Raw genomic sequence first — 24602 nt, 5'->3', positions numbered from 1 at the left:
GCCGTTCGATATGATAAGCGAGGTCAACGTAACACGTACCGCACTTGGAATTACAATGAATGGGAGTTAAATGCTGCACCGTGAGAGCATATCTGCTTTGAATATTTGTGGACCGTTCGAATAAGTTAATTATTGAGCTGTACAGAATTAGATAAAGAATGTATTATCTGAATTATAGAAGAACCCAGCGAAATAAAGTGTTAACATATCGCTGTCCACGAATTCGATTTTTGTCGATAACTTTTTCCAGCGATTGTCAGCAATGTCAATATTTTTGTATTTTTTAAGCGTCATGTATGTATGTCATGAATAGTTAACGTTAGATTTACCGAACACTGCGTGTGGCCACTTTATACTATTTTGTCAAAATAACAAGAATGTATTGAGATTTTTTTTAACAATTTTTGAAATAAATTTTTTAAACACTTTCCCGTAAATGCATTTTTTATATTAAAATCCAATACGTTTTTCCAGTAAATATTTATAACTCTACAAAATAATGTTGTTTATTACAAAATATTTTTCACTTAATTTTAAATCAGAACTTTAAATCGTCGAGCGTAGAAAGACAACGTTACGATCACGATGCGCAGGGCGGCGTCGAAAATATGAAATTGTAGAGCGAAGTTGAAGAATGTTATCGCATCATGTAACGTGCCAGCAGCGAGCACAATCAGCATACTTACTGTCATACTAATACTACATAGCTATATCAAACTGTGATTTATTGATCGAGGTATCTGTTGTGGTCATAACGTGTAGAAGATTTTTCAAAGTAAAATTGAATATCCTAAATATTTTGGTCCATTAAATTCGAAATTGATTTGTTGAACAAGTTGCTATCACGATAAGAATGCCATAAGATAACAATGTTCGTTCAAGAACTACCGCTTCACTTATTTCAATGGTTATATGTATACAAGTGCACCTTACATCCCGTTACAACTATCAATTTCATGTACTTGACTGATTGCAACCTTGTACATATTTTGCTTCTCGATTGGTCCGTAAACAAATGATAAAACGTTGTCAGTTTGAAGTTTAAACAGTCGAAGTTTTCATAATTCTGCTATACCAGAAGGAAACTTAAAAGTAACTTCTGCATTATAATCCCAAACGAAATTATTAGGTTACTGTACCGGAGGTGACTTGTACGTTTAGGATTAAAATAATTAGAAAGACCTATTAAAAAATCTTCTACCATGGACTTCAAAAAATGATTAACTAATCGCCGGTAGATAACGCATTAAGAAAGAGTCGGAGTGCGTGCGATTCATTTTGTTGACACACCGTGTATATGCATGCCCTCATGGTTCCCAATTCATAATTAGACATGAAAGAAACCGCAAAAGAAATTAATTGTACTCGTTCTTTCGCAGACTGCATGTGCATACGCATTACTCCGCGTAGTAGCGTCGCCGATTCTGCTTACTCGAGTGACGGACACACGCGAGTGATTCGACATACGTAAAAATCGCTCTTGCTCGAATCTTCACCATCATTGTATTTAATCGATAAGTATACAGTGTCTATAGATTACAGTGTGTCCAGCGAGTTACGTGTTTAAGGCCAATAAATAATGCGTCGTTATTAAGTTTCACCGTTCCTTGAGGCACACTGCCAGGATAAACGGCCTCAGTTGGTAACCAACTGGCGCGAAGGAAACTGATCTTTCTGTAAATCTCTTTCTCAGGAATCTTTGGTGAGTGATCATTACTAATTTTCGAAGACACATTGTATAGACGATTTACTATCGCCTTGATAGCATTACCGCAGTGATAAAACACATTTCGATAGCGTTAAGATAATATTGGAGCCGGAGGAACGTGGTGGCCATTTTGGACGCTCTTAAAAGAATATTTTGAATTTATTCCAACAAATAAATTAAGGGTTCTTGTACTCTTTTCTCGATATTCTTAATTTATTTTTCGTCTTCAAATGAACGAAGTTATTTCATTAATTTTTATAATTTCTTTGAGAAACTCTGTGACATTCAAGAAACGTACAACATTAGAATATTGCATGTGCAAGAACATTGCTTACGATGCATGTCTTTCCGTCGATGTATTTTTCCTCATGATAATGATTAAGATGATAATTCATTCGGAGTGTCTCGTGAGTCAATGTTCACCACTTAAAATAAGGCTCGAGTATAAAAACATGTTCGCCTTCCAGTGTAATTTGAAAACCTTGACATTCATTCGCTTCGGCGCGGCGGTGCTGGTCGGAAAGGTGCAAACGTAAGGAACGGAGCTCTGATAAAATCGGTAAAAGATTGTTTCTTTAAAAATATCAGAAGTTTCGTTGAGAGCGCTCCGTCGCGTCGGGTTCGACGGTTGTTTTAATAATAGTGTGTACTGTGTAGGTTAGTAGGCGCGCAGACCGCGGAATGCATGTGCATATACAGGGTGATCTATTGATCAAAGGCAGCGCCGCCGCCAAAACATCACAGCGGGAAAAGCGTTTTTTGGCTACACCCAAGTGTTGGTGAAGTTATAGTGAATTCATTGAGTGATTAAAATTAAAATTCTGAAAAAATGTGACATATTTTGGATCCCAAGACGCATTTCAGAGAATTTTTTCAGATTTTTTTGTTGCAAACTGTGCTCGCAAACAATGAAAAACCTCAGCAAGTGTAACTTTCCACCTCACAGCAAAAACGTCGAAAAAATTCGGTTTTTATTGTTTTTCACAATGACTTCTCGCCACAAAAAATCTGAAAAAAATTGACGACACTGCCTATTATAGGTTATCAGGGAACTAAACAGTAGAATACATAGCATGTTTTCGTATTTTCGAGAAATCTGCATTTTTCGGATTTTTTGGGGCAACAAAAACATTTTTTTAAATTCTCTAAAATGCGCTTTAGGATCTAAATATTAATACATAGTAATAGAAAAATAATAGAAAATGTATGGGGAAAAGCGCAAAATCTAATTTACCCTGTAACTACCCTCGCGGGAAAGCTAGACGGCTGAAATTTTACTCAGGGGGGTTTTCTTGGTCAGATATCGAATGGTTCGATAGTCATTGAAAAACCTCTAGCCTCTAAGGACAGTTTTGACCATCTTAATCGGCTAGGCCTCAGAGAAAATTATTTTTACATATTGTAATCTCATTGGGAAAAATACTAAATATAAATACATAGGTACTTACAAAAAATGCATTTCCCGCTGCGATATTTGGTGGCGGCACTGCGTTTCACTACTCCATCTTTTAGTGTGACCAAGTGTGACGCACCATCTGATGCATTCGAGCGAGCGATAAGTGAAGCATCGAAATGGAAAGTGACAATCGCGTATTCGTCGAACTGAAACTTTGCAAGAGCTCTGTAAACCGGTTCGCTCAAATCGCGGTCATCTTCGACGATATGTTCGTCTTCGCTATTCTTTATCTATTCGTCTATCTAATCGGCCGTCAGATTTAGAGGTTAAGCGTGACCCTTGTCCTTCCTCCGCTCCGTCGCGAAGCACAGTAACCAAGACCGAGAAACTGACAACACAAGCTGAATGACGCTCGTGGTGAAGGTACGCGTCGTTCATTTACAGTCCGAACGATTCGTGGATGAAATGAAAAACATGAAACGCAGAAGTACCACGGTAGTGTGATTCAGTTTCAGTGTTTACATCATGGAAATTGACGAGAGGGTCGTTCGCAGACGGAGCTTTCGAAGTTACCTGCAACGTATACCCCAACGAATTTCGGAATCAGTGGAACATCTTTTTTACGGGTAAGTTTTAAGTTATAATGTTGAGTCAAAGTTCCCGCGTTTTTGAACCGTTCATTTCGAAAACGTTCCATTCACGTCGAACATTTTTGTTTAAAGTAAATTCGATACGCTTTTGTCAACATCGAAGGTCTCCCATTAAAAACTGAATTCAGAGGAAAATGTCCAATTTCATTGGAAAGAGTTAGGTTTTCTTCATTTAGAAAATATTTTTATACTTACCAGCTAGTTTAGGATAAACAGACCTGAAATATCTTTAAATTTAAGAAAGTTTAACTAAGTTGTTTCTCTTTTTGCCTAGACTGGGGCTAAAAATAGCACGCCGTCCACTAAAATGGCTCATCTGTAGTATTGTGATAGTCTTAATTTCTCTTTCTGGTTTACATTGCTTCCACCAAGAGAAAAACCCCATGAAACTATGGATTCCACAAGATTCTGATTTCGTTCGAGACACAGACTGGATGATCGATCAGTTTGGGCAAGGGTTGAGGGTGGAAAGCATGATATTAACAGCTGACAATGTGTTAGAGCCAAGGATTCTTGTAACAGTATTTATCTTTTCTTCTTAGACATTAGTATACAGGGTGTTTCTATGGTTGGAAATAAGACGAAACTCAAGTATAACGCATTTGCATGGGAGGCTTCGGTATATAAATATCAGTCTAACTCAATGAAAAATACATTGATTGTTTTATTACCCTGCATTTAATGTATTCTTCAATCGTATTCAAAAACTAAGGACAACTAATTTACTAAGGACACGTGTACTAGACTGATATTTACATTGAACTAATTTGTACCATAAATTATGAAACACCCTGTATGTAACACTAGCCATATTTGTTTAGTCGTATGATGATAAGCAAGGAGATAATTTAACTAATTTCAGCTGAACGAAATAGTAAAGCAAGTTGTCGCTCTCCAAACAGCTGACCATGTTGCATGGACAGATGTGTGCTTCAAGTAAGAATATTTGTATACATAATATAGCTGATTGAAATGGAAATTAATTTTTTTCTTGTTCAACGCATAGGGTACCTGTTATATCAGGTATTACAAGGAGAACGAAGCGTAGCGAGGAATACGATGATTTTTTTGACATGGAACCCGAGTCGCAAATCAATAGTACTACATTTGAGCCTGCTGTTCACGCTGATCCTAAATTATATTGTGATATAGTCGATAATTTGCCAAAGGCTTGCCTTTTGAATAGTCTAGTGGATATCTGGGACTATGACAGTAATGTTATTCTACAAAAATCAAATAAAGAGATTATCAGAGATGTAAATAGAGCAAAAATTAGCCCTACCCTAGGGCATCCTATGAACTTCACGAGTTTATTGGGTGGGATATCAAGAGATGAACAGGGTAAAATCATATCGGCAAGAGCTGTAAGAACACAGTGGGCAGTACACATAAATTTTTCAAAAGTGGACATGGATAACTTTGGCAACGATGTCGGAACAGCTGATTGGGTAAGGTAAGTTCATTAAAAGGCCTGAATCATGATATCTATATAGGAACTGATAAATTTAACCATGTGTTACACTGTCATTTATTAACTTGCAGTGTATTCTGAGTGTTCCATGTAAATATTACAAAGCAAAATCCTGAATTTTGTAGCAGTGCTTGCATGAAGCAACTTGTATAATTTAAAGAATTTGCTTTTTAAGTTTCATTTGATTTGGGCCTTGTTTAGTATTTCAGATGATTTTGTCAAGATCAGTTCTTTTCAGCTAAAATATTGATCAAATTATTTATAGAGTATGTGCCTGTGTTATACAAAACTGATCAGAATATATTATATTTTCGATCTTAGACAGAATCAGTTCTTGTAGTTTAAGTTGTTGTTATTACTGTTTATTTTTTTTATATATGTTGAACCTTATACGGACAATAATAAACAATTTAATAAACCAAATCAGGGTGGCTTATTCGTAACAAAATTCATGTCTAATGTGTAGGCTACAGATGAAGTTTTCAAATGGGAATATTCTTACTTGAATCTATTACATAAAAATGCGAAACTGTTAAGCAATAAAAAAGATGCGAACCATACCGCAGCCATATGGTATGAAGCTGGCAGAAGTTTTGGGGATGTGACATACGTGACAATGTTTGGTCATATGGATATATTGTCTATAGGATTCATTTTGATGTTCTTCTACGTTCTAGTCATATTTTCCGATTACAATTGGGTAGGATGGCGAGTAAGTATCCCAGTAAATTAATTATGGTAATTATGTGAACTATTCTGAAAGTCAAAGTTGGTGCAAAACTAATCCTATTGAAATTATATGATCAATTTTTTTAAAAACTTCATGGTATTTCACTGTACATATTATTAAGGATAAAAGTTTTCTATAGTAGAAAGCGTATATTGTATAAATAAAGTAAATGCTTTCACGATAGATTGGTGTTGAAATTATTTGCTGATGTACTATGTAGATTTGTTTGTGTTACGATGTAACGAGGAATAAGAATAAGACCTAATAAAATCTTTGGTTCGAAATTGTTCACAGTTCGGAAACTAATTCATGACATTCAGGATATTGCGTATACAGGGTGTGGCCGGACGATTGGTACAACCGAGCAGGGGGTGATACTACATGTAAAAATAAGTCGAAAAAAAGGAATAACATTCGTTTGTTTGACGCTTTGTTTTCGAGAAAATCAAGTTTGAAAATGCAGCGAATACACGTGCTATTGCACAGGAATCGTCTGACCATGATCAACCAATTCTACTTTGTGCATATACTAAAGCACGCGAACCTGGCGGAACTTTAAATTCGATTTTCTCGAAAACGAAGCGTTAAGCGAAAAAATGATATTCCTTTTTTTCGATCTATTTTTACATGTAGTATCACCCTCTGCTCGGTTGTACCACCCGTCCGGCCACACCCTGTATACAGGGAGATCGGTCACTGTTTACGATGTATAATTATCTGTAGATTTACCTCACATGCGTTGGTCTTCTGTGCGTGGGTGGCGCATTCATAACTTCAATCAGTGTATGCTCGGTGCTTGGTATACCTTACGGACCAGTGCATACTTCATTACCATTTCTTTTATTGGCTCTCGGAGTAGACGATAACTTTCTGATAATGGCGTCTTGGAAGGAAGTACACGCACACGAGTCGAACAGAAAGAAGCCATTGGAAGAAAGAATAGCTTTAATGTTAGGACACGCAGGGTCAGCTATTAGTATTACTTCTCTTACGGACGTTGTTGCATTTGTTATTGGCGCATCAACGGTAAGCTAGTACGATCTTACAGATTAGAAGGTGACTGTGCGCATTGAATTTAATCATTATACATGCATCTCCAGATATTACCATCGCTCCAGTCATTTTGTATATATGCAGCAGTTGGGGTGCTACTGACATTTTTATTGCAAATCACATTTTACGTTGCCTTCTTCACTCTGGACGCTAAACGTATCGAGAGCAAAAGGAACTCAATATTCCCGTGGATCATACACGAAAACTTTACTCAGAAGTTCGTTAGTTCGCAAGAGGAACCGGCTTCCAAGTTCATCACGAAATTATATACAAACGTGGTTTTAACAACACCTGGGAAAATACTGATAGTATTAGTAACCATTGTCACTGCATCAGCAGGCATTATGGGTATATTACGGTTGCAACAGTGGTTCGACCCGGCCTGGTTCATACCGAATAGTTCATATCTAAGCAAGTATTACAGCGTACACCATCGTGAATATCCGAATCGTGGCTACGAGGCGATCATTCTCATGGGAGAATTCAATTACACTGCCGAGTTTCCGAAATTACTAAATCTAACCGAGACGTTCACTAATTTATCAACGGTGCAGAGCATGAATCCATGGCCGAACGACTTTGCAAAATTTGTTTCGAACTATTATGCAAAAGGTTGGCAATATTCATTATCATTAGACAGCGGATCTTTATGCAAAATAAAAATGTTTGTATTCTTTCTTGATATGTTTATTAGGTTGCAAATAATGTTACAGTATTTTTAAATTCTTCTAATGTTTTTACTGTTTTAAATTACACCTACTCATTTTTGCCGAAAATGCATCAAATCCGCTGTATAATTATCATGAGAATCATGATGATGTATTATCAAAGAGACTTTAATTTCTAGATTTGAGAACCACAACGCTCAACGATACCCAATTCAACGATTACCTATCGAAGTTTTTATTTAGTCAGAACGGTGGCAAGTACCAGAGGAACATCCGCTTTAAAAAGGAGCTAAAATGTGGGGAAAAAGCACCGGTGATCAAAGCGAGCACAATAGATTTCGTGTTCAAACGATTCTTCACTCCTCACCAGTGGATACCAGCAATGGATCAAAGCGTACAGACGACTCGCGAAGCTGGAATCGATGGGTTCGTGACGGTTTGGAGCGAAGTGTTCAGCCTCTGGACCACCGACAAATTGATCTCTCAAGAAGTTCAACGCAACGTTTTGTTAGCGTTGGTCTGTGTTATGGGAATGACAGGGTTATTGATCGCAGAGTTACAGACGTGTTTCTGGATCTTCTTGTGCGTTCTTCTCACGCTGTTGAACGTCTGTGGGTTCATGTACTTTTGGGGATTGACGATAGACATTGCATCTTGCATCGGTGAGGAATATTTTCTTTCAGATTCACCGTAAAAGATTTTTACCGTGCTTAGCAGGTGATTTGTTTGTCCAGGTCTCGAGTTGGGTATCGGATTGTGCGTTGATTACGCGGCTCACGTCGCGCATGCATTTGTGCATGCTGCAACGGAGACCGGTGGCGAGGATCGCACAAAGAGAGCGCATATTGCAGTGAGATACATAGGTGCGGCGGTTGCGTATGGTGCTGGATCCACGTTGCTGGCTCTCTCGATGATGGCGTTCTCGGAGAGCTACGTGTTCCACGCGTTTCTAAGGATCTTCGTCCTGGTGATACTATTCGGTATATGGCACGGACTATTCTTGCTGCCAGTGATACTGAGCACAATTGGTCCACGGAGTCTACGTTCTTATAAATCGACTCCCTCGTCAGAAAAACATGAAGAGGCGATGGAAGTAACCAGTCCGTTGAAGAAAGAAACCGAGAGTTGAAAGAACACACAACGGCGGACAGTCGATTCTTTATCAATAATATTTATTTTTGGTTCAATAAACATACAAAATTATTACACTATCCGTACTATTAATCACACATTTATACAAAAATAATAATAATAATAAAGATCGGATAACTTAAAAACGGCATTATTTATATATATATATATATTTATATTTATCTAATATATTAAGATTAAAAAAAAAACAAGTACAAAATAATGTAGCAAGGTTGATATAGATTTTTTATTAATAATAATTATTGATCGGAAAGGAACATGACTATTATTAAACGTAACGTAAAATCGTGTTTGCTGGATGCGTTTATCTTTTTTTTTGTTTCTTCTTTATGTATAATCATAATTAATGTTTATGACGTAAAAACGAGCGGCGAGGGAGCGACCCCGGATTGATTGGCAAGCTCCCTCCGCTGCCTCTCTCAGTCTTGCACAGTCCACAGACACTCATTCTCGGGTCTTCTTCGTTTGTCGGCCCCCTTTTTTTCTTCGAACCCTTGTTGTGTCTGTTTTCGTTCTTCCCGTCGTCGGAACGGTCAGGACGCGACACGATGCGACACGACGCGACGGGACGGGCGAGAATCAAAGTGTAATTATCCGAGCGGATACAAAGCGGGACAAACGAGAAGACGCTAAGTATTCTCATGCGTACACGGTCACCCATCGACAGAGGCATCCGACAGAGGCGCACGTTCTCCGGAAACACGATCTCAGCACACACGGTAGAGTAGACTGCCGGGGGGCAGCAAGCCACGCACGAACGATACGGCGATACACATCTCCTTACTTAGTTGAATTTTACAAATTGGGATCGTACATTCCATAATTAATGAGGAACCATCGATACAATAATAATATTTACTTAGCAAAACGTGCCGATCGGTAGTGTGGCGAAGGACGCGTGATGTGTGAGCACAGTTAAACGCGTTACGAAGAAGGGGGAGGGGGCAGTGGTTTTTTTTTGTTCCGATGACGATGATGATAATAATGATGATATTCTGTGGTGGAAGGGGTGATAAGTTGGCGCAAGGAGGACGTTGGTAGAAGGGAGAGGAGCGTTCTCCTATTTTCTTTTCGTTTCGTGGTTTCGTTCAAGAGGGTAGATTCTCGTTTTCAGGATTGCAAGGGTGCGGGATGCGACGTCTCATTTCTCGATAATGCAAAGATGGGGCTTTTCAGTATAGTCAAAAGCACTAGATAAAAGATCAATCTAGGCCGCAATCGCCCTCAAAAGTCCTATTTTTACGTTTACATTATTCGGCAGTGTAATCAGTGGCGGCTCAAGTCAAGTGGAGGTCCCAAGCGGTAAAAATTTTGGATGAAGGTAGTTTAGTCTTTAACATAGTAGCCTGTAACGTTCGTGGTATTAAAATTAAGCATAATTCACAATTGAAAATTGAAAAAGTTGCTTGAATGTTTTGTAAATAAATTGAATTTAAAAAAAAATGAATGCTGCGAATTTCTGGGCACTATAAGGGGTCGCTTGGTCCGCTTACCGCTAAACCCGCCACTGAGCGTGATTTGCATTATTCGGAATCATACAGTTGCGCCTGTAGCTAATTGCATAAAGCTGCGACAGTTAAATGCTATCGAATAATGCAAATAATGTCTCGTAAACGTAAAAATTGGACTTTTGAGGGCGATCGCGGCCTAGATTGATCTTTTATATAGCGCTGTTGACTACTGACAAATTCAATCTTTGCATTGTCAAGAAATGAGTCTATCCCCTTAAGGGAGGGATGACGAGTCGACTGTTTAGGCGAGGATACAAGGGGTGGTTGAACGATACGGGAACACCGGGAACGGGGAGGGAAATGCACGTCCGCTTGCCAGGAGTTCAAGGTACACGCACTTTATAGGGATACACCATGGGAAAGACACTCAGGGCAGACACTGACATAGAGACTAGGCTACCGACTATATGTATACCTATCTAAATGTGTAATTAGCGTACGCACCGCGTACACCCGGGTACGCCCGCACTTCGCCCGGCTCTCGGGTTTTGCTTTTTTCACATTATTTTCTTGTGTTTTTTTTTAATCATATCAATCGAAGAAACGAGTGCGCGCACACGGTTCGCACACGCACTCCCATCCCCTCACTTTCCATACGTCTTTCACTATTTGTTTTCTTTTCCACTCTCTTGCCTTCCCACTGGTTCTTTTTTTTTGTCCTACCGTTACCATTTTCCTTCCCTCTTTCACATTTGTTTCCTCCCCTTTTCTTTCCTTTTCACTTTTTTTTTAAATTATTATTATCATCGTTTTATTACAATCAGCGATCGCGTCGTAGTCGTGCTTTTATAGTAAACGCTATGTAGTCTTTATTACTCAAGCTTATGCCCAAAAATCTACCAGAGGCACTTTGGGTTTATTAGTACCATTTTGAAGTCGGCGTGCGCGGGGGAGGGTGCTGCGAGTCCTTTGCTCCTTTCTTATACGTTTTCATTTCTCTCTTTCTTTTTTTTTTATTCGTTTATTATATATACTTTTTTTCTCCCGGGTAGTGATATAACGGTCGAACGATGTGAAATTCTGTCTAGTGTTTCTTTTTTTTTGTTCTGCTTTTAATCTCGTGACATGACGGAGTACCCTGTCTGCGATCCATTGTTCTTTTTTCGCCCGCACGCTCGTTCGCCGCCACGTTTACGCGTCCGTTTAAACCGTTTTTCATGTTTGTCCCCTCCCCCGTTCCTTTCCCGTAGCCTACCAACTCCGTATCTTTCCCTGCTGCCTTACCTTTCCACACACGGTCTTCCGATGTTTTTTGAGCAATAAATACTTTCTCCACTGACAACTGCACATTGAATTGACGCACGGGACACACTCACGCGTATACACAAACGGTTCTCTCGCATTCGCTACCAGGCCGTTCGCGTCGACAGCACCCTCGAAGGTAGCTCGTCAGGCGACGAGCTCCCTCGGCGATATGAATTCTTGTCACGGTCAGTGAATGATCCGTTGAAACTAACCTACGCGGTTCTAAATATAGTGGCAGTCAATGCGGCGAGAACTCTTTCCGCGAGAGTTCTGCTTCGGTGTGCGTTTACAAAGATGGTTTAGTTAGTTTAACGTAGAATGAGCTTGGCAAAGATATACCACAGGTTCCCGAAAAATTCTTGGTGTATCAATTTATTTTTTTTCTGTTTCCTTATCTTCTTCTTCTTCTTCTTCTTTTTTTTCTCTCGTTGATCCCCTTTTTGTTATAGATACAATGAATACACGAGGGTGGTTAAACATTTGCGCGCAGGTAAAACGTTTCTAAGGAGAAACAGGGTTTTGTGTTTTTTTTCGGGTACTGTCAACTCGCGAACGGCTCCCGCATCCACTCTCATCTGCATCAGCGCTTTCTGAACGTTCTCCCACCCACACCAATTATGGCTACATCCACAGAGTTTAAATGTTACGCTTTTTTTCATTTTAATTAATGATTATCAATTCATATCAATTCAATATCAATGTATTACAATCAGACAATACTCAACAGTGATCGTTATTCATTATATATTACAATAATTAAGAGTGACAACAACATGACGACGGAGGCGTTGAAGCATTACAAGGGGGTAGTGTAGAAATAGAGAGAGAGAGAGGAATAGACAGAGGAAGAAAGAGAGAAAAGTGGCACAGTGTGTGTGTGTGTGTGTGTGTGTGTTTTTCTAGGATGATCAGATAGAGTTTAGAAGGAGGCGCCGATAGTGGACATATCTTTAACTACATTGAATACGATGAGAGGATGAATGACACAAGGATAATGGGACGGGGATAAGGAGTATTCGGATGATTATGAAACAGCGACAATGATAGGGCGAAGAATTATGTTGACATGATGGTGATAATGATGCACGACAATGAGAATGAACGTTTAATAATAAAATGGAACAATGAGCTGGAGACCAAGGAGGGGAAGCACGCACACTCAACACAACCGTCACATCGAGCTGGCCTCGCGCACGGCCATAGTCTATAGATTAATACCTATCAACTAATACACAGTCTGTCTCCGATTCGCGGATGACTCCTTCCATTTTTATCCGTTTTGAATGCATGTAAGTATAAATAATACGCGTTATGCAATGCGTACGTACAGTACGGCGATACGTGCGCGATCGATTCGAGGAAAGAAGCTGACGATAGCGCGCGCGTTATGCGAATGGACTCGTTTAGGGTTTCTTCTCGTTTACACGACATCGTGGTAGGACCCTTTTGACAAATGATTTTTGTTCGTGTCCGCGCCGATACTGTACGCGCGCTCGTTTCCCGGATACTGCATATACATACACACATACTTTTGCGCCGGTATAAAGTGTATATATGTACACATATACAATACGACATACCATCCATGTATATATAATATACCCATAATGTTTAATTAATCATCGTTAATCGTTAATTATCTTATTTATTAAAATTCGTCAGTTCGTAATTCAAAAAATTTCAGCTAGTAGCGGTGGATGGAAATGTTTCTTCGTTAAAAATCGCCGATCCCCCGACGATGGCGCGCGGCATTTATCGATCGCTTCTTTTAAACACATTTACAAACAATCGGGATCGACCGGCCGATTCGTTCACTCTTCACTTATATCACTAATGTCTATTTTTTACTTTTTTTTTGCCGTTTGAAATGTTCTTGTTTCGTTTTTTTTAAAACCCTATATGTCCACCGACCAATTCGCGGCGTTGATCGCGGCCGCGAAACATTGGCGATAATATCCCTGTTCGTTTCTTTGTTTTTCTTTCTTTCTTTTCCGGTTGTATATGGTTTGTTTGCTTGTTTGTTTGTTTGTAGCGTGTCTTGGCCGCCGGTCGGTGTGGCCGCCGCACATCGAATAATTCTATTACAATTAATCGTGATTTTGGTATCTTATGTACAGGTATGCGTGGTGTGCGCACTGATTATCGTCGCACACACCCCCGCCTGCCAGCGACCATTCAGAAGACTTTTTCTTCTTCGAATTCTCACACGTATTTCCAAACAACACTTAGTCTTTCCGTTGAACTTCCTCCGTGAAGCTTCTGGCTTAGCAGTCCGTTGTGCAGTTTCTTCTTTTGTATCTGTATATATGTACGTGTCTGTATGTGCATGTACGTGTGTGTGTGAAGTATGTATGTGTATTATGAGCACGTGTCTCTGTAATTGTGTATTCGATTCGCGTACTAAGCTGAGACAACTGGCTTGCACGGAAAACCTGAGACGATCGATTATAAGATAGGCCAGTCCTCTTGGTGCTTCCTCGAGAATACCTAACTGCGGTCAAAGTATTCAGCAGGGTAACTCTTGGCGGGCAGGCTTTGACATGTGCTTCATAGAGTTCATGGTACATCAGGGATTGTCCGCTGCCATTATATTATGCACCTGCTCGAGCTTGTATGCCAATCTTTGCTTCTGGGAGAATTCGTCCTCCTCCAGTGTCACTATCAGTTGTTCGTTGTATTTACCCGCGTACGTGTACAGCTCGTAGAGAGCACAATTCGTGTTGAACTCTGTTGTGTGCAACTGTGGAAACAGAAACACATTTACTATAGAAACAAATTTCGTGTACGTCATGACTACAACTGCGGATTTTATGCATTTATAACAAAAATGAGTAGGTGGCATTTAAAACAGTGAAAAAGTTACAATGATCTAATAATGCCAATTTAGTGTTCTCAGCTTGATAAAATTATTAATGTAATTAAACGTCTATCTGGCTCCAGTCTCTTGCAAATGATGCAGACATTTTTATTTTGCATAAAAATCCGCAGTCGAGTCATGAATAAAGATAGGATTTTCATGAAATATAATATGGTTCGATAGAAATGGGACACTTACCCTAGACTCTTCGGCAAGCATGGCGTTCATGTCTTGATCGGATATGGCTGGCATGACTTTGATATCTGAATAGTAACGTTCTACCCATTCTTTGTACACTGGAATGTCCTTTGCGTATAGTAGTTTAGAACTCGGCGAGTCCTTACCTGTAATACCGAAGGGGATGAGATTAGCAATACCAGAGTAGCAAAAAGAAATACCATATAATATAACGTAATATGCAGTGTAGCATCTGAAATGCTATCAGCTAATTGCAGATCAGCAATACCAAGATTGAAACACTAAGTACTCACCTAATCTATGATCCGAAGTGGAACAGCTGTCCATGAACGTCTGCGCCACGACCGACAGACACGAGTCAACGATGTTCGACTTGTGTATGTCGAAAATGAAGTTCGGATTCTTAATGAGGTTAACCCAAAACCTAAGCGGAAGGGAGTTGCTCTTCCATGTGTGGACCACTTCAGGGTCGGATATGCCGTGGTGCAGAGCTTGGTCGTCCATGAAATCGAACATGTACTTGATAGCGAGGGGAAGAGCCGAGCCCCGATGTGCGGTGCTGAAGATCGTTTCGAACAGGTCGTCCACGAATTTCTGGAGCGTACCCTTCGTTGCGAGTAACCTCGTCAAATAGATCTCCGAGACCATTTTGTTGCCACGATCGCCTTCTTTTCGCGCGTCGGAGTCGTGATGTTTGACGAGATGCCAGCATTTCAGTCCTCCGTCGTGGTTCTGATTCAACGGCGACGTGGCGCGTGAAAGAGGAGGACTTGCCGAGCTGAATTTGCTCAGGTTCAGGGTCTCGTATTTGTGCGACTTGTCTGTCTTCTCCGAAAGAATCGACAAGTTGTAGATCGACGATTGCTTGGAAACTAAGTTCAACGATGCTCCGTCGGGTACCCTGTAGTGGTTCAAAGTGTTTCGTTTCTTCCATTCACCTTCTGTCTTCGTTGTCGAGTCCTCGTCGTATAGGATCAATCTTCCGGACGCTCCGGTTCGCCATTCTGCCATGAACGGAGACACTTGTTAGTTTGAATTCCCTTTATTGTACTGCAATTCCTCTAAGAGGACCTAGGTTTGGGAATTGAGTATCTTACCAAGATCAAGGTCGTCCTTCCTAGGCCTTTGGCTGTAGGGCGTGGCTCTGTAGATGGTATCCAATGCCTTCTCCTTCACTTGAGATATCGTGTCGCAGTCCAGGACCTTCACCGGAACGTTCTCCGTGTTTGGATCCATGCCGCCGACAAAGACCGTTTGTTGAGATATGGATACGTAGACCGTCTAGAAAAGATAGATGAAGGATTAGTATGTCTAAGGGGACAAAGGAATGTAACTATTATATTTGTGCTACGGCGAAGACCTTACCATTGGTTTAAAGTCGATGGATTGTCTGATCAATTTCTCTTCCGATAAGGAGTATCTGGCTTCAGACGTGATGGCATCCACGGGACCCTTATCGACCTGTTGTTTCACCGCGCGAAACAGCACGTATAATGGTTCTCCGGCGCATTCTCGCATGAATTTGTACAACAGAAAAGTGAACCAAGCTGACAACATCTTTTCAGCGACGCTTTCCGTTCTGAAAAGTCATAGAAATATTATCGGACTTAATATCAGTGAAAAAGTAGACTCGTACACGATCTGAAAATTCTAATTTGTGTAAAGATAAAACATACCGTCTAAGGAACAACTTAGGATGACTCTTGCCCTCGGTGCATTTTTCAATCAGCTCCGCGAGAAGAGTCTTCAGAATATCTGTGCAGTATTCCATCTTGCTCTGGAGCGTGACCATGATGAGGCTGGCCACGTTCACCCTATCTCTCATGGAGAAGTATCGATTGCTCTCGAGGGTCCGTACGAACAAAAGCAGAAAAGTTTTGTTCAGTATTAGTTGGCCGAACAGGCGCAGGCCTTTCTCCTTGCGCGCCAGTTCCGGTCGATCCCATTGTAATACGGGGCTATTGTCGTCGCTCGGGAACAGTATCATCATGGCGTAAGTGCGATAATCGAGGAACGGTATGCCGCCGCTGGTCAAATCGCCCGTGAGATCGGTCATTTCGGTTTGTAATTCAGCGAATGCTTCCTTGCACTCAGCAGCGACACGCAGCTCTAGAATATCCATTTGCTCCTGCATGTTCTTCAGCACCCTGTTGCTCTCGGTCGATTTCCTTCGGTAAGCGATCAGGAAGACGATAAACACGAATACCAGAATAACAATAGCGGCGATCACGCCAATAAGAGCCGGCTTCGATAGAGGTCCGTTAAGGCTGGTTGGCAGTGCGTAGCTCAGTTTCCCAATGTGATAGCGAAGCGTGCCTCCGACGGTTACTATTACTTCAGGTAGTTCTTGTTTATTCGGCAGACCCTCGAAGTCCACAGCGGATGGCTGAGTCAAAGGTGGTCGGCAGGTGACCTGTTGCCTCGAGAGAGAAGTGACGTTGCAGAACCCGTTGCCAATCTGCACGGTCACGTCAGAGTCCTGGCAGGCTCGATCAAGATATAGCCCGTTGATGGTCAAGTAGTCGCTCTTATAGTACTTGATTTCCTCGTCGAACTCCTTGTAGATCGGATTTGGATACAGAAGGAAGTCGCTGAATCCACGTTGAGTCAGATTCTGCACACCCGTCACGTTGTCCATGCGGAAACCGTAAACCAGCGGCGTAGGATTCTCCGCGTCCAGCACGGTGTCTTCGGACAGCTCGATGGTCGGCGACTTACAAATCATACTCTCGTGACTGTGGACTTCGCATTGTGAAACAAACATCTTCTCGTCGTAGTACACGTACATCTGGGGGCTCTGTATGTATCCAAGATTTTTCCCAGTCACCGACATCTTGATGCCACCGGCCGGAATCCCTTTAGGAATTTTCACCTGACTAGCAACCCCGCTCTCCACGCTCTCGATCGTTGGATCGTCTACGTATTCGAACATCATGCCATCAAAGATCCTAATAGCGCCATCGAATTTCATCTGTACCACGCCGCTTCTCTTCTTGTCGCTCGCGCTGGTCATACACAGAGCCTCGCCCGGCTCCGTGCTGATTATAGAGCATGATAGATTGCCGATGAACGCCTCGATCGTGCTGCCAGCGTTCATGTATCTTCCGGTGATCCTGACCGTGGTACCACCGCTGACTGGCCCGTACTTCGGGGATATGGAGTCGATCTGCGGGTTCACGAATTCGAAGTTGTTCTTCGACTCGCCGCGGAAATCCTCGATCTCGACGATCACTGGCCCGCTCCTGGTCTCCTCTGTGCCCGGCCCGTCTACGCGGCAGACGATCTGTTCTGTGCGCAAGTATAGCTCTTCGTACGGCTCGCAACTCATTCCGCCAACCACGACTCCGCGAAAGATGTCCTGGAATGAAAAAGTAGAAATTAGGTTTCTTTTTCATATTGCAGTGGTGCACAATTGACGTGGGACACATTTGACCCCCTTCAGAAGGTAGATTCGTTTCTAGGGTTTCAAGGGTGTGGGATGCGGAATCTCATTTCTCGATAATGAAGAGATGGGGGTTTTCTAGGTAAAAGATTAATCTAGGCTGCAATCGTCCTCAAAAGTCCTATTTTAACAAAAAGCTACTGCGACAGCTACATGCTGCCGAATAATGCAAATTACTTCAAATCACTTCTGAGGGCGATTGCGGCCTAGATTGATCTTTTATCGAGCGCTTTCCCGCACCCTTGCAATCCTGGAAACGAGTCTACCTCATAACACGAGATCCTCTTACATTGAACGTTTTGCCGAGGTTGATGCCGCGTATCGTGACGTTCGTGTTGCCTTCCCAGGGTCCCATGACCGGCTCAAACGAGTGGATGACGGGATTCGGACAGGTCTGGTTTCTGTGCAGCCAGACGCGGGTACCCCAGTCGCATTGGCTCTTCACTTCGCACTTGTCCGAGCTCTGGCACCAGCCGCACTCGTACTTCGGTGCGAGGGCCAGACACATGCCGCAATTGTTGGCCATGTCGCGGCAACGGTAGATCACCAGGTGGATGTTGTGCGGGTTGTCCAAGGGTTTCGAGCCGCCCCAGATCACCGCGAAAGGCACGGTGATGTTCGGTGCTCGGGACGTGTACGAAAAGTCAGTCTCCTCGCAGTAGATCGTGTCTCCTAACAGGCGAGCGTTCACGCTCGTTACTCGGCCCTCTATGTTGAACTGACAGACGAACCGGGTCTGCACGATGAATTGCTGGAAAAAGATGCGAGTTCCGCCTAGGTTAGCGTCAATCATCCTACAAGACTTCTACCCGCGACAATGATTCCCGTGAAAGGACCGCTAACGATATTACAGAGATGCCGGGAATTAATGTGACGGCATTAACCCTTGGACAACGGATTTTTATAGCTATATAACTGGCAATGCTTAGGACCGTTCACAGCTCTAATTAATAATTTTTTAAAATTTACTTTTGATATCTCATATAGACATATTAGTCTTTCCGATATCCTCAATGAAACAGTTATTCAGTTAGCTTAATTGCCACGAATTGAGTACTTAAATGACAATTTCGATGTTTTCAGTCAAAATAGTTAAGGTGGAATCTCCTAACCGCGTCTGGAGGCAGCGTTTTGAGATCCATGTGCCTCTTATACTCCATTCGATGCTCTTTCGTTTTTCTTTTCAAGTGAGAAACAAGGAAAGACATTCCAAGTCGCATCATAGGAACGCAAACTTGTACGTCCAGAGGCACAGCAGGGAGTTACGACGAATGGAGTATGGATAACAAAACGCTGCGTCCAGACGCGCTTAGGAGATCCGACTTTTAAACGGTATTCAAGAAACGTTCAGAGATTGATGCCGCATGCATTCTTACCCCGATGATGTGCACTTTGACGCGGATCGCTTGCTTCACGCCGGACGACACCAGAATCTCTTGGGTATCGGTCGCGTTCATCGTCGGACAGAAGGCTGGACCGCTTCTGTAGCTTGGACCCATTCTCTGAAAAGCGAACATCTGTGTTATTACATTCTGTATGATCGTTTCCTAAACGCGAAGAACTCGATAGAGAGAAGATAGAGAACACAGTAATTGCTCACGTTCACTCCGGTGACCAATATATCGTTCCGACAGTTCTCAGCCGTGTCGTGGGTGCATCTGTGCGCGTCCACGCACCAGTCGCAGGGGAAATTTGAGGAGACACATTGTGTGCAGGAGCTGTAGGTGTTGCAGTCGAAGAAGGTAAAATTTGTGGCGACGAGGTCGGGTCCGTTGGTCATCCTCACGGATAATTTCGCGGTGAAGTGATGTTGACCTTGCGGTATAGGGGGTAGAAGGTCGGTCCTTGGCGTGGTGCAGTTTACGCCGAAGGATTTCCTCGACGCGTTTGTGATCAGAGTCTTGTCCAAGGTCGAGAACGCGCAGAGGAATTGTCCAGGAAGCGTCGGCAGGTTCTCGATCACCAGCTCCAGGGTTCGTGCAGTTGTTCGTTGCAGCTGATCCGGGCCGACGGATGTGATAGCCGTGCATCTACCACTTTTGTACGAGATCCAGTAAAGGGGATCCTTCGCCGCGTCCTGGCAGTCTCTTCGCAGGTTGCATTTGTTCTCCAACGAACACCAACCGCAATATGGATCCTTCGCGCCCAAACACTCCAGGCAGGTCTTGTACACCGAGCATTCCTGCACTTTCACCTTGAACACCGTTTTATTCGTCATGACGTACAGATGCATAAGCTGCGAATCGAAGAGCAGATCGGCGTTCACCGGGGACCCTGGATCGATCTCCAGGTCGCCGTACTCCAACCCCATGGTCGAGCTCTCCACCACCACCTGCAACAAAATATGACGCGCTGTTAAGTGTCTTTTCGCCGATTGCGTAACGCTGAAAAATAGCCGAACGTCAAAGAATTCTTGGAACGCCGAGGAGTGGCCTGGCTGGTTTTTGTTCAATCATCGAGGATGACAGTGAGTTCTCGTCACTCGGACCCTTCGCCAACCACTTCTTGCATTTTCCATCATTGTAACCGCAAAGTGGTCGTAAAGTATCAAGCAACTTCAAGTTTCAATTTGCACGAACGAAATTAAATACTTTAGACTGTTCCCCTACGGTATGAACAGCTTTACTAAATGTAATAGAATGAAACGAATTTGGAATCATCTGCTTTTTAAGATTCGCGCGATCTCGCTCTAACAAACCCCGTTAATAATGATTTTCAACTGCAATTTTGCTGCTCACTGTACAGGGTGTTACAAAATTATACGTCGCGGACACCATACCGCGATTCTACACCCCTGATTTAGTCGACAATGACATAGGGAATACATTTTTTTTGGAGATTAAAAATCTTTAATCTTAGAAAGAAAATTTTTGTTTTCTTTACCTTGTTTTTCACATTCAAGGTGAATTTTGCAGGGGTTCCTTATGTCATTCTCGACTAAATCAGGGGTGTAGAATCGCGCTATGGCGTCCGCGACATACAATTTTCTGACACCTTGTACAATCTAGCGTTATTCTTGGCCAGCCTCCGGCTGTCCCCTAAACAAATCCCAGCAGTCTCGATTGAATGATCGCGCAAACCGCAAGATCGTTGGCATGAATCGTCGCTAACGAGGAACTGGACACACATCAGTTTCTTCGGCGTGGGGTAGCGTATGGTTTATTCATCAAAACGGTGTCGCGAAATATTGCGCGCTGTATGAGAAATTAAATATTCACGTCAGGTTCATAACCGAGTGGTGCGACGCGGTTCCCTCCGCGGTGGAAGGACAAACACGCCCCCGTTCATTTCACTGTTTATTACTTATTAACCGATAATCACCGTTCGTTAACGGAATCCCCGGACTTTTTCCCTTGGTTCTTTTCGTTCGCGACGAAGCCAGGCCCGACGAGCATTGGAATTTGGCGGCAACGATTAATTCCAACATGCGGACAGATGGTAGCCGAGGTTGAAACGCGTTGCAAAGTAAAATTTACGGCCGTCATTCCGCGGCGTCCGCGACGCCGTTTTCGCCGGCCAGCTGCGTTCGTTCAGTGCATTCATTTCCTCGGACTTCACCGCGAACGAGGCTCGTTCGCGGTCCGCGGTTAAAGCCTCGCAAATTAAATCTCAGCCCGACGGGAGCCTTCACTCGCAACCGGCGCGCCGAGCACCATGGCCAGCGATGACGGAAGGTCGCCCGCCCTTCGTAACTGGAATTACGTTCGCTTGTCTAATAAAAAGGCCGCGGTCCTTTCCGTGGGATTCGCGCGGCGAATAACAGTAATCAACCGCGAGGATGATAAACTGGCCTCTTCTAAGAGGTTTTCGGTGGATGCTCCTCGCCCCCAGCTTGAAAAAGCGCCAGGTGTCTCGCTTATCGTCGCCGTTTTAACTGGATAATGAAACGAAGACACGATGCGACACTGCGTCATTCGAACCGTCTTTACCCTTTGCACTCGGAGCTATTTTAACTCGAAAATTAAACATTTTTTCCGACCTAGAATAATTGTGTTCTATATAATCTTTTTTTCACTTTGTGGATATGAAAATAATTTTACACCTCATACAATACCTAAATGTTTAGTAATTGATTAGATACTAACATATTTAATAATACTTTTTATTTCTGTATGAAGGGGAAACATCAATGTTATTTTTAAAAGTAAAGCAATATGTACTAGGTTCTTCATGCTATTTTTATTAATTTCTAGAAAGTTTGTACCTTTACCCTATTTATTATTTAAATTTTTCTACGAAACGTAACTTCTGTCTCGACCGTAGTTTTGGAACGCATCCCTAAGGGCATGCACTTCGATACATGCCAGAACAAGCAAATGTTTCGGAGAACAATATTCCAGAATTAATTATATTTGTATTACCATACTAATATTAATATTTCCCAAAATCGCTAAAATCGATAATCTCTACTGTTGCGGGCGAGCATTACATGTAAATTCCGATTTATTATCGTAATTGCAGCTCGGGATAACATTCAGATTACATTACATCGTTGTAACAATTTTGCCGATAAGAATATTAATGGACTTACTAAAAGTCAATGTTCTTCTGGATGATACGATAAAAAGAGATGTTCAAAGGTTAAATGAGCCGAGGTTAAATAACCGAGAGAGTCAAACTTGGCGAAGTTCCGTTCTTTCTGTTGGCAACTCGTTTTTCTTTTTTTTTTTTCATTCTTTTCCGATTCTTTTAACCGCACGATGGAAACTGACACGAAACTTGAATATTAGCTTCGAGGCGAAGCTAATAAACGCTCCTCAACGTTTATCGCTTAATCAGGCTTTTTTCCGGGCGCGAGAGATTCTGCGGAACTCGGAGCTTTTGAAGTAATATTAGCCCGTTGCGTTTAAAATAGAACGAGGCACCGGACGGGGAAGGTAAAAAGAAAGCACGCGTATAGAAAATCGAGCGGACACTCGAGGCAGAAGCGTGTACAAAGAGTAAGGACGTAACGAGTGGGAGATAACATATTTCAAACCCCTGACGTGATACAGGAAAAGCTTGGAAGCGGTTATTTTCTACGCGTGAAAAAAGAAAAAGCGATATACGAGCACAAGCGTATCTTCATCTGCTGGCAAATCATCATACAATAAAATTGAGAGAATGATCACAGCGAAATACTAAAAGTGTTACGTTTTATTTCAATAATTAAGAAGTTTATTCGAACATGCTACTCAAGTCTAATGAAAATTTGGGAAACTCGCTGTATCTATTCTCGAAGCTGTTCCGAAGATACTCTTTATAATTCATGCTAATTTGTAATTCATTATTTTAAATGATGTACAGCGAACGGTGTATTTCTGGCGTTGTGAAAATTTAACACGTTCAGCGCCGCGGTGAAATTAAGTTATGTCACTTACGGAGCGGCCCTGCGTTTTTAATGAGACATGAAGTATGTTCTGGAAGCTTTTAGCGATTTTTACAAAGAATAGGTACTGTACGTACATGCAGATTCAGATTACAAAGATTTTACGCAATGAACATTTCTGCACCTTTGTAATCTTAGAAACGAGTCTAGTTTCTTACGATCTAACAAGGATCGATACTCTTTCCTTCCGCGAGTAATCTCCCGTATACGTGTGGATCGTTCGTAAGGTTGGTGCATCATGGATAGGATGGCTGTAGGGTTGGTCGGCCGCGGGGGTATAAAAATCACGTGTCTCGCGTTTTTGCTGGTCGAACCGGGGCAGCTGTACAATTAACATCACTACCACCAGTCCGACCGCGGTAGCTCGATAATTATTGTTATTATTTCTGCACGCCGGACATCGAGAGGCAGGGGAGGGGAGGAAGGGCTAGAATATATATATACGGTGCAACATAGTCGCGGCCATGATCGCTTGTCCCAGGCCAAGTCGATTCGTTATTCGGGCCAGAGGTCACGTGCCGGCCGTTCCCTGAGGACGTCGGGCAACTTCCTTCTACGAAACTGGCTCCTACTCTCCACGGTCTTGAACTTCGTCTCGTTTCTATCGCCGCGGTTCATCGCGGACGATGCATGTGTGCCGTGCAATTAAACGGTTGGAAAATAAAGGGTTAAGGCTACCCGTTAGGCTTCTATGCGCGTCAAGATAATCACCGCAGCCGTCCTCTATGGATCGTGGGTGGGATGAGACGTCGCACCCGATCGACGGATATCAAGAGTGTAATGCACCCGACGCATCTAGATGAAATTCAAGATTTTACTTACGATTTCTCATCTATTAAAATTACCCTTTGCACTCCTTTGTCGAGTGTGACTCGACATCAGAGAAAGAAAAATGTAAATACAACGGGTTTATATGCACTTACGGTGCGTGTACGAAGTGTATTCGTACACCTTTAAAAAACTAATAACTTTTTTATAATTGTACCAAATTACCTGATTTTTTATAATCAATTAGAAGCATTGGTTTACGAAATGATATGCAAAAAATATTTTCCAAATAATTATAATTTACAAGGTTACATGCAAAAATAAAAAAGGCATTTTTTAAAACTTTTTTATTTGGGCTCTCTCAAAGAAAATTTAAAATATATAT

At 42.1% G+C, this 24602-nt stretch overlaps 2 protein-coding genes across 5 annotated transcripts in view; one reads left to right on the top strand and one right to left on the bottom strand.

Annotated features, from left to right (window-relative positions):
* Window positions 1-1564: 1564 nt before the first annotated feature.
* Window positions 1565-11085, top strand: LOC143209126 (patched domain-containing protein 3). 2 transcript variants are annotated; one of them, XM_076424422.1, is made up of 10 exons: window positions 1565-1702; window positions 3614-3730; window positions 4029-4275; window positions 4617-4690; window positions 4761-5202; window positions 5692-5937; window positions 6679-6981; window positions 7056-7620; window positions 7856-8338; window positions 8411-11085. In XM_076424422.1, the coding sequence occupies exons 2-10, from the start codon at window positions 3630-3632 to the stop codon at window positions 8803-8805; spliced, it is 2856 nt and encodes a 951-aa protein (XP_076280537.1). In that variant the 5' UTR covers window positions 1565-1702; window positions 3614-3629; the 3' UTR covers window positions 8806-11085. The 2 variants fall into 2 exon arrangements, with proteins under 2 accessions (XP_076280537.1, XP_076280536.1); XM_076424421.1 differs by lacking the exon at window positions 1565-1702 and adding an exon at window positions 2794-3527.
* A 1309-nt stretch (window positions 11086-12394) lies between these two features.
* Window positions 12395-24602, bottom strand: part of Plexa (plexin A) — a 434401-nt gene continuing 422193 nt past the window's right edge. For all 3 annotated transcript variants that reach the window (XM_076424412.1, XM_076424411.1, XM_076424413.1), the window contains exons 4-12: window positions 19682-20413; window positions 19458-19583; window positions 18371-18832; window positions 16316-17997; window positions 16005-16218; window positions 15737-15920; window positions 14933-15643; window positions 14640-14785; window positions 12395-14324 (exon numbers count right to left, since the gene is read on the bottom strand). In XM_076424412.1, coding sequence (XP_076280527.1) covers window positions 14151-14324; window positions 14640-14785; window positions 14933-15643; window positions 15737-15920; window positions 16005-16218; window positions 16316-17997; window positions 18371-18832; window positions 19458-19583; window positions 19682-20413 — 4431 coding nt within the window. In that variant the 3' untranslated portion in view covers window positions 12395-14150. The remainder of the gene's footprint in view (window positions 14325-14639; window positions 14786-14932; window positions 15644-15736; window positions 15921-16004; window positions 16219-16315; window positions 17998-18370; window positions 18833-19457; window positions 19584-19681; window positions 20414-24602) is intronic.

The sequence above is a fragment of the Lasioglossum baleicum genome, chromosome 5 (genome assembly GCF_051020765.1).
Source record: "Lasioglossum baleicum chromosome 5, iyLasBale1, whole genome shotgun sequence".
Classification (NCBI taxonomy): domain Eukaryota; kingdom Metazoa; phylum Arthropoda; class Insecta; order Hymenoptera; family Halictidae; genus Lasioglossum; species Lasioglossum baleicum.
The sequence above is the reverse complement of the archived record's forward strand: the minus strand, read 5'-3'. Positions and strand labels throughout refer to the sequence as shown.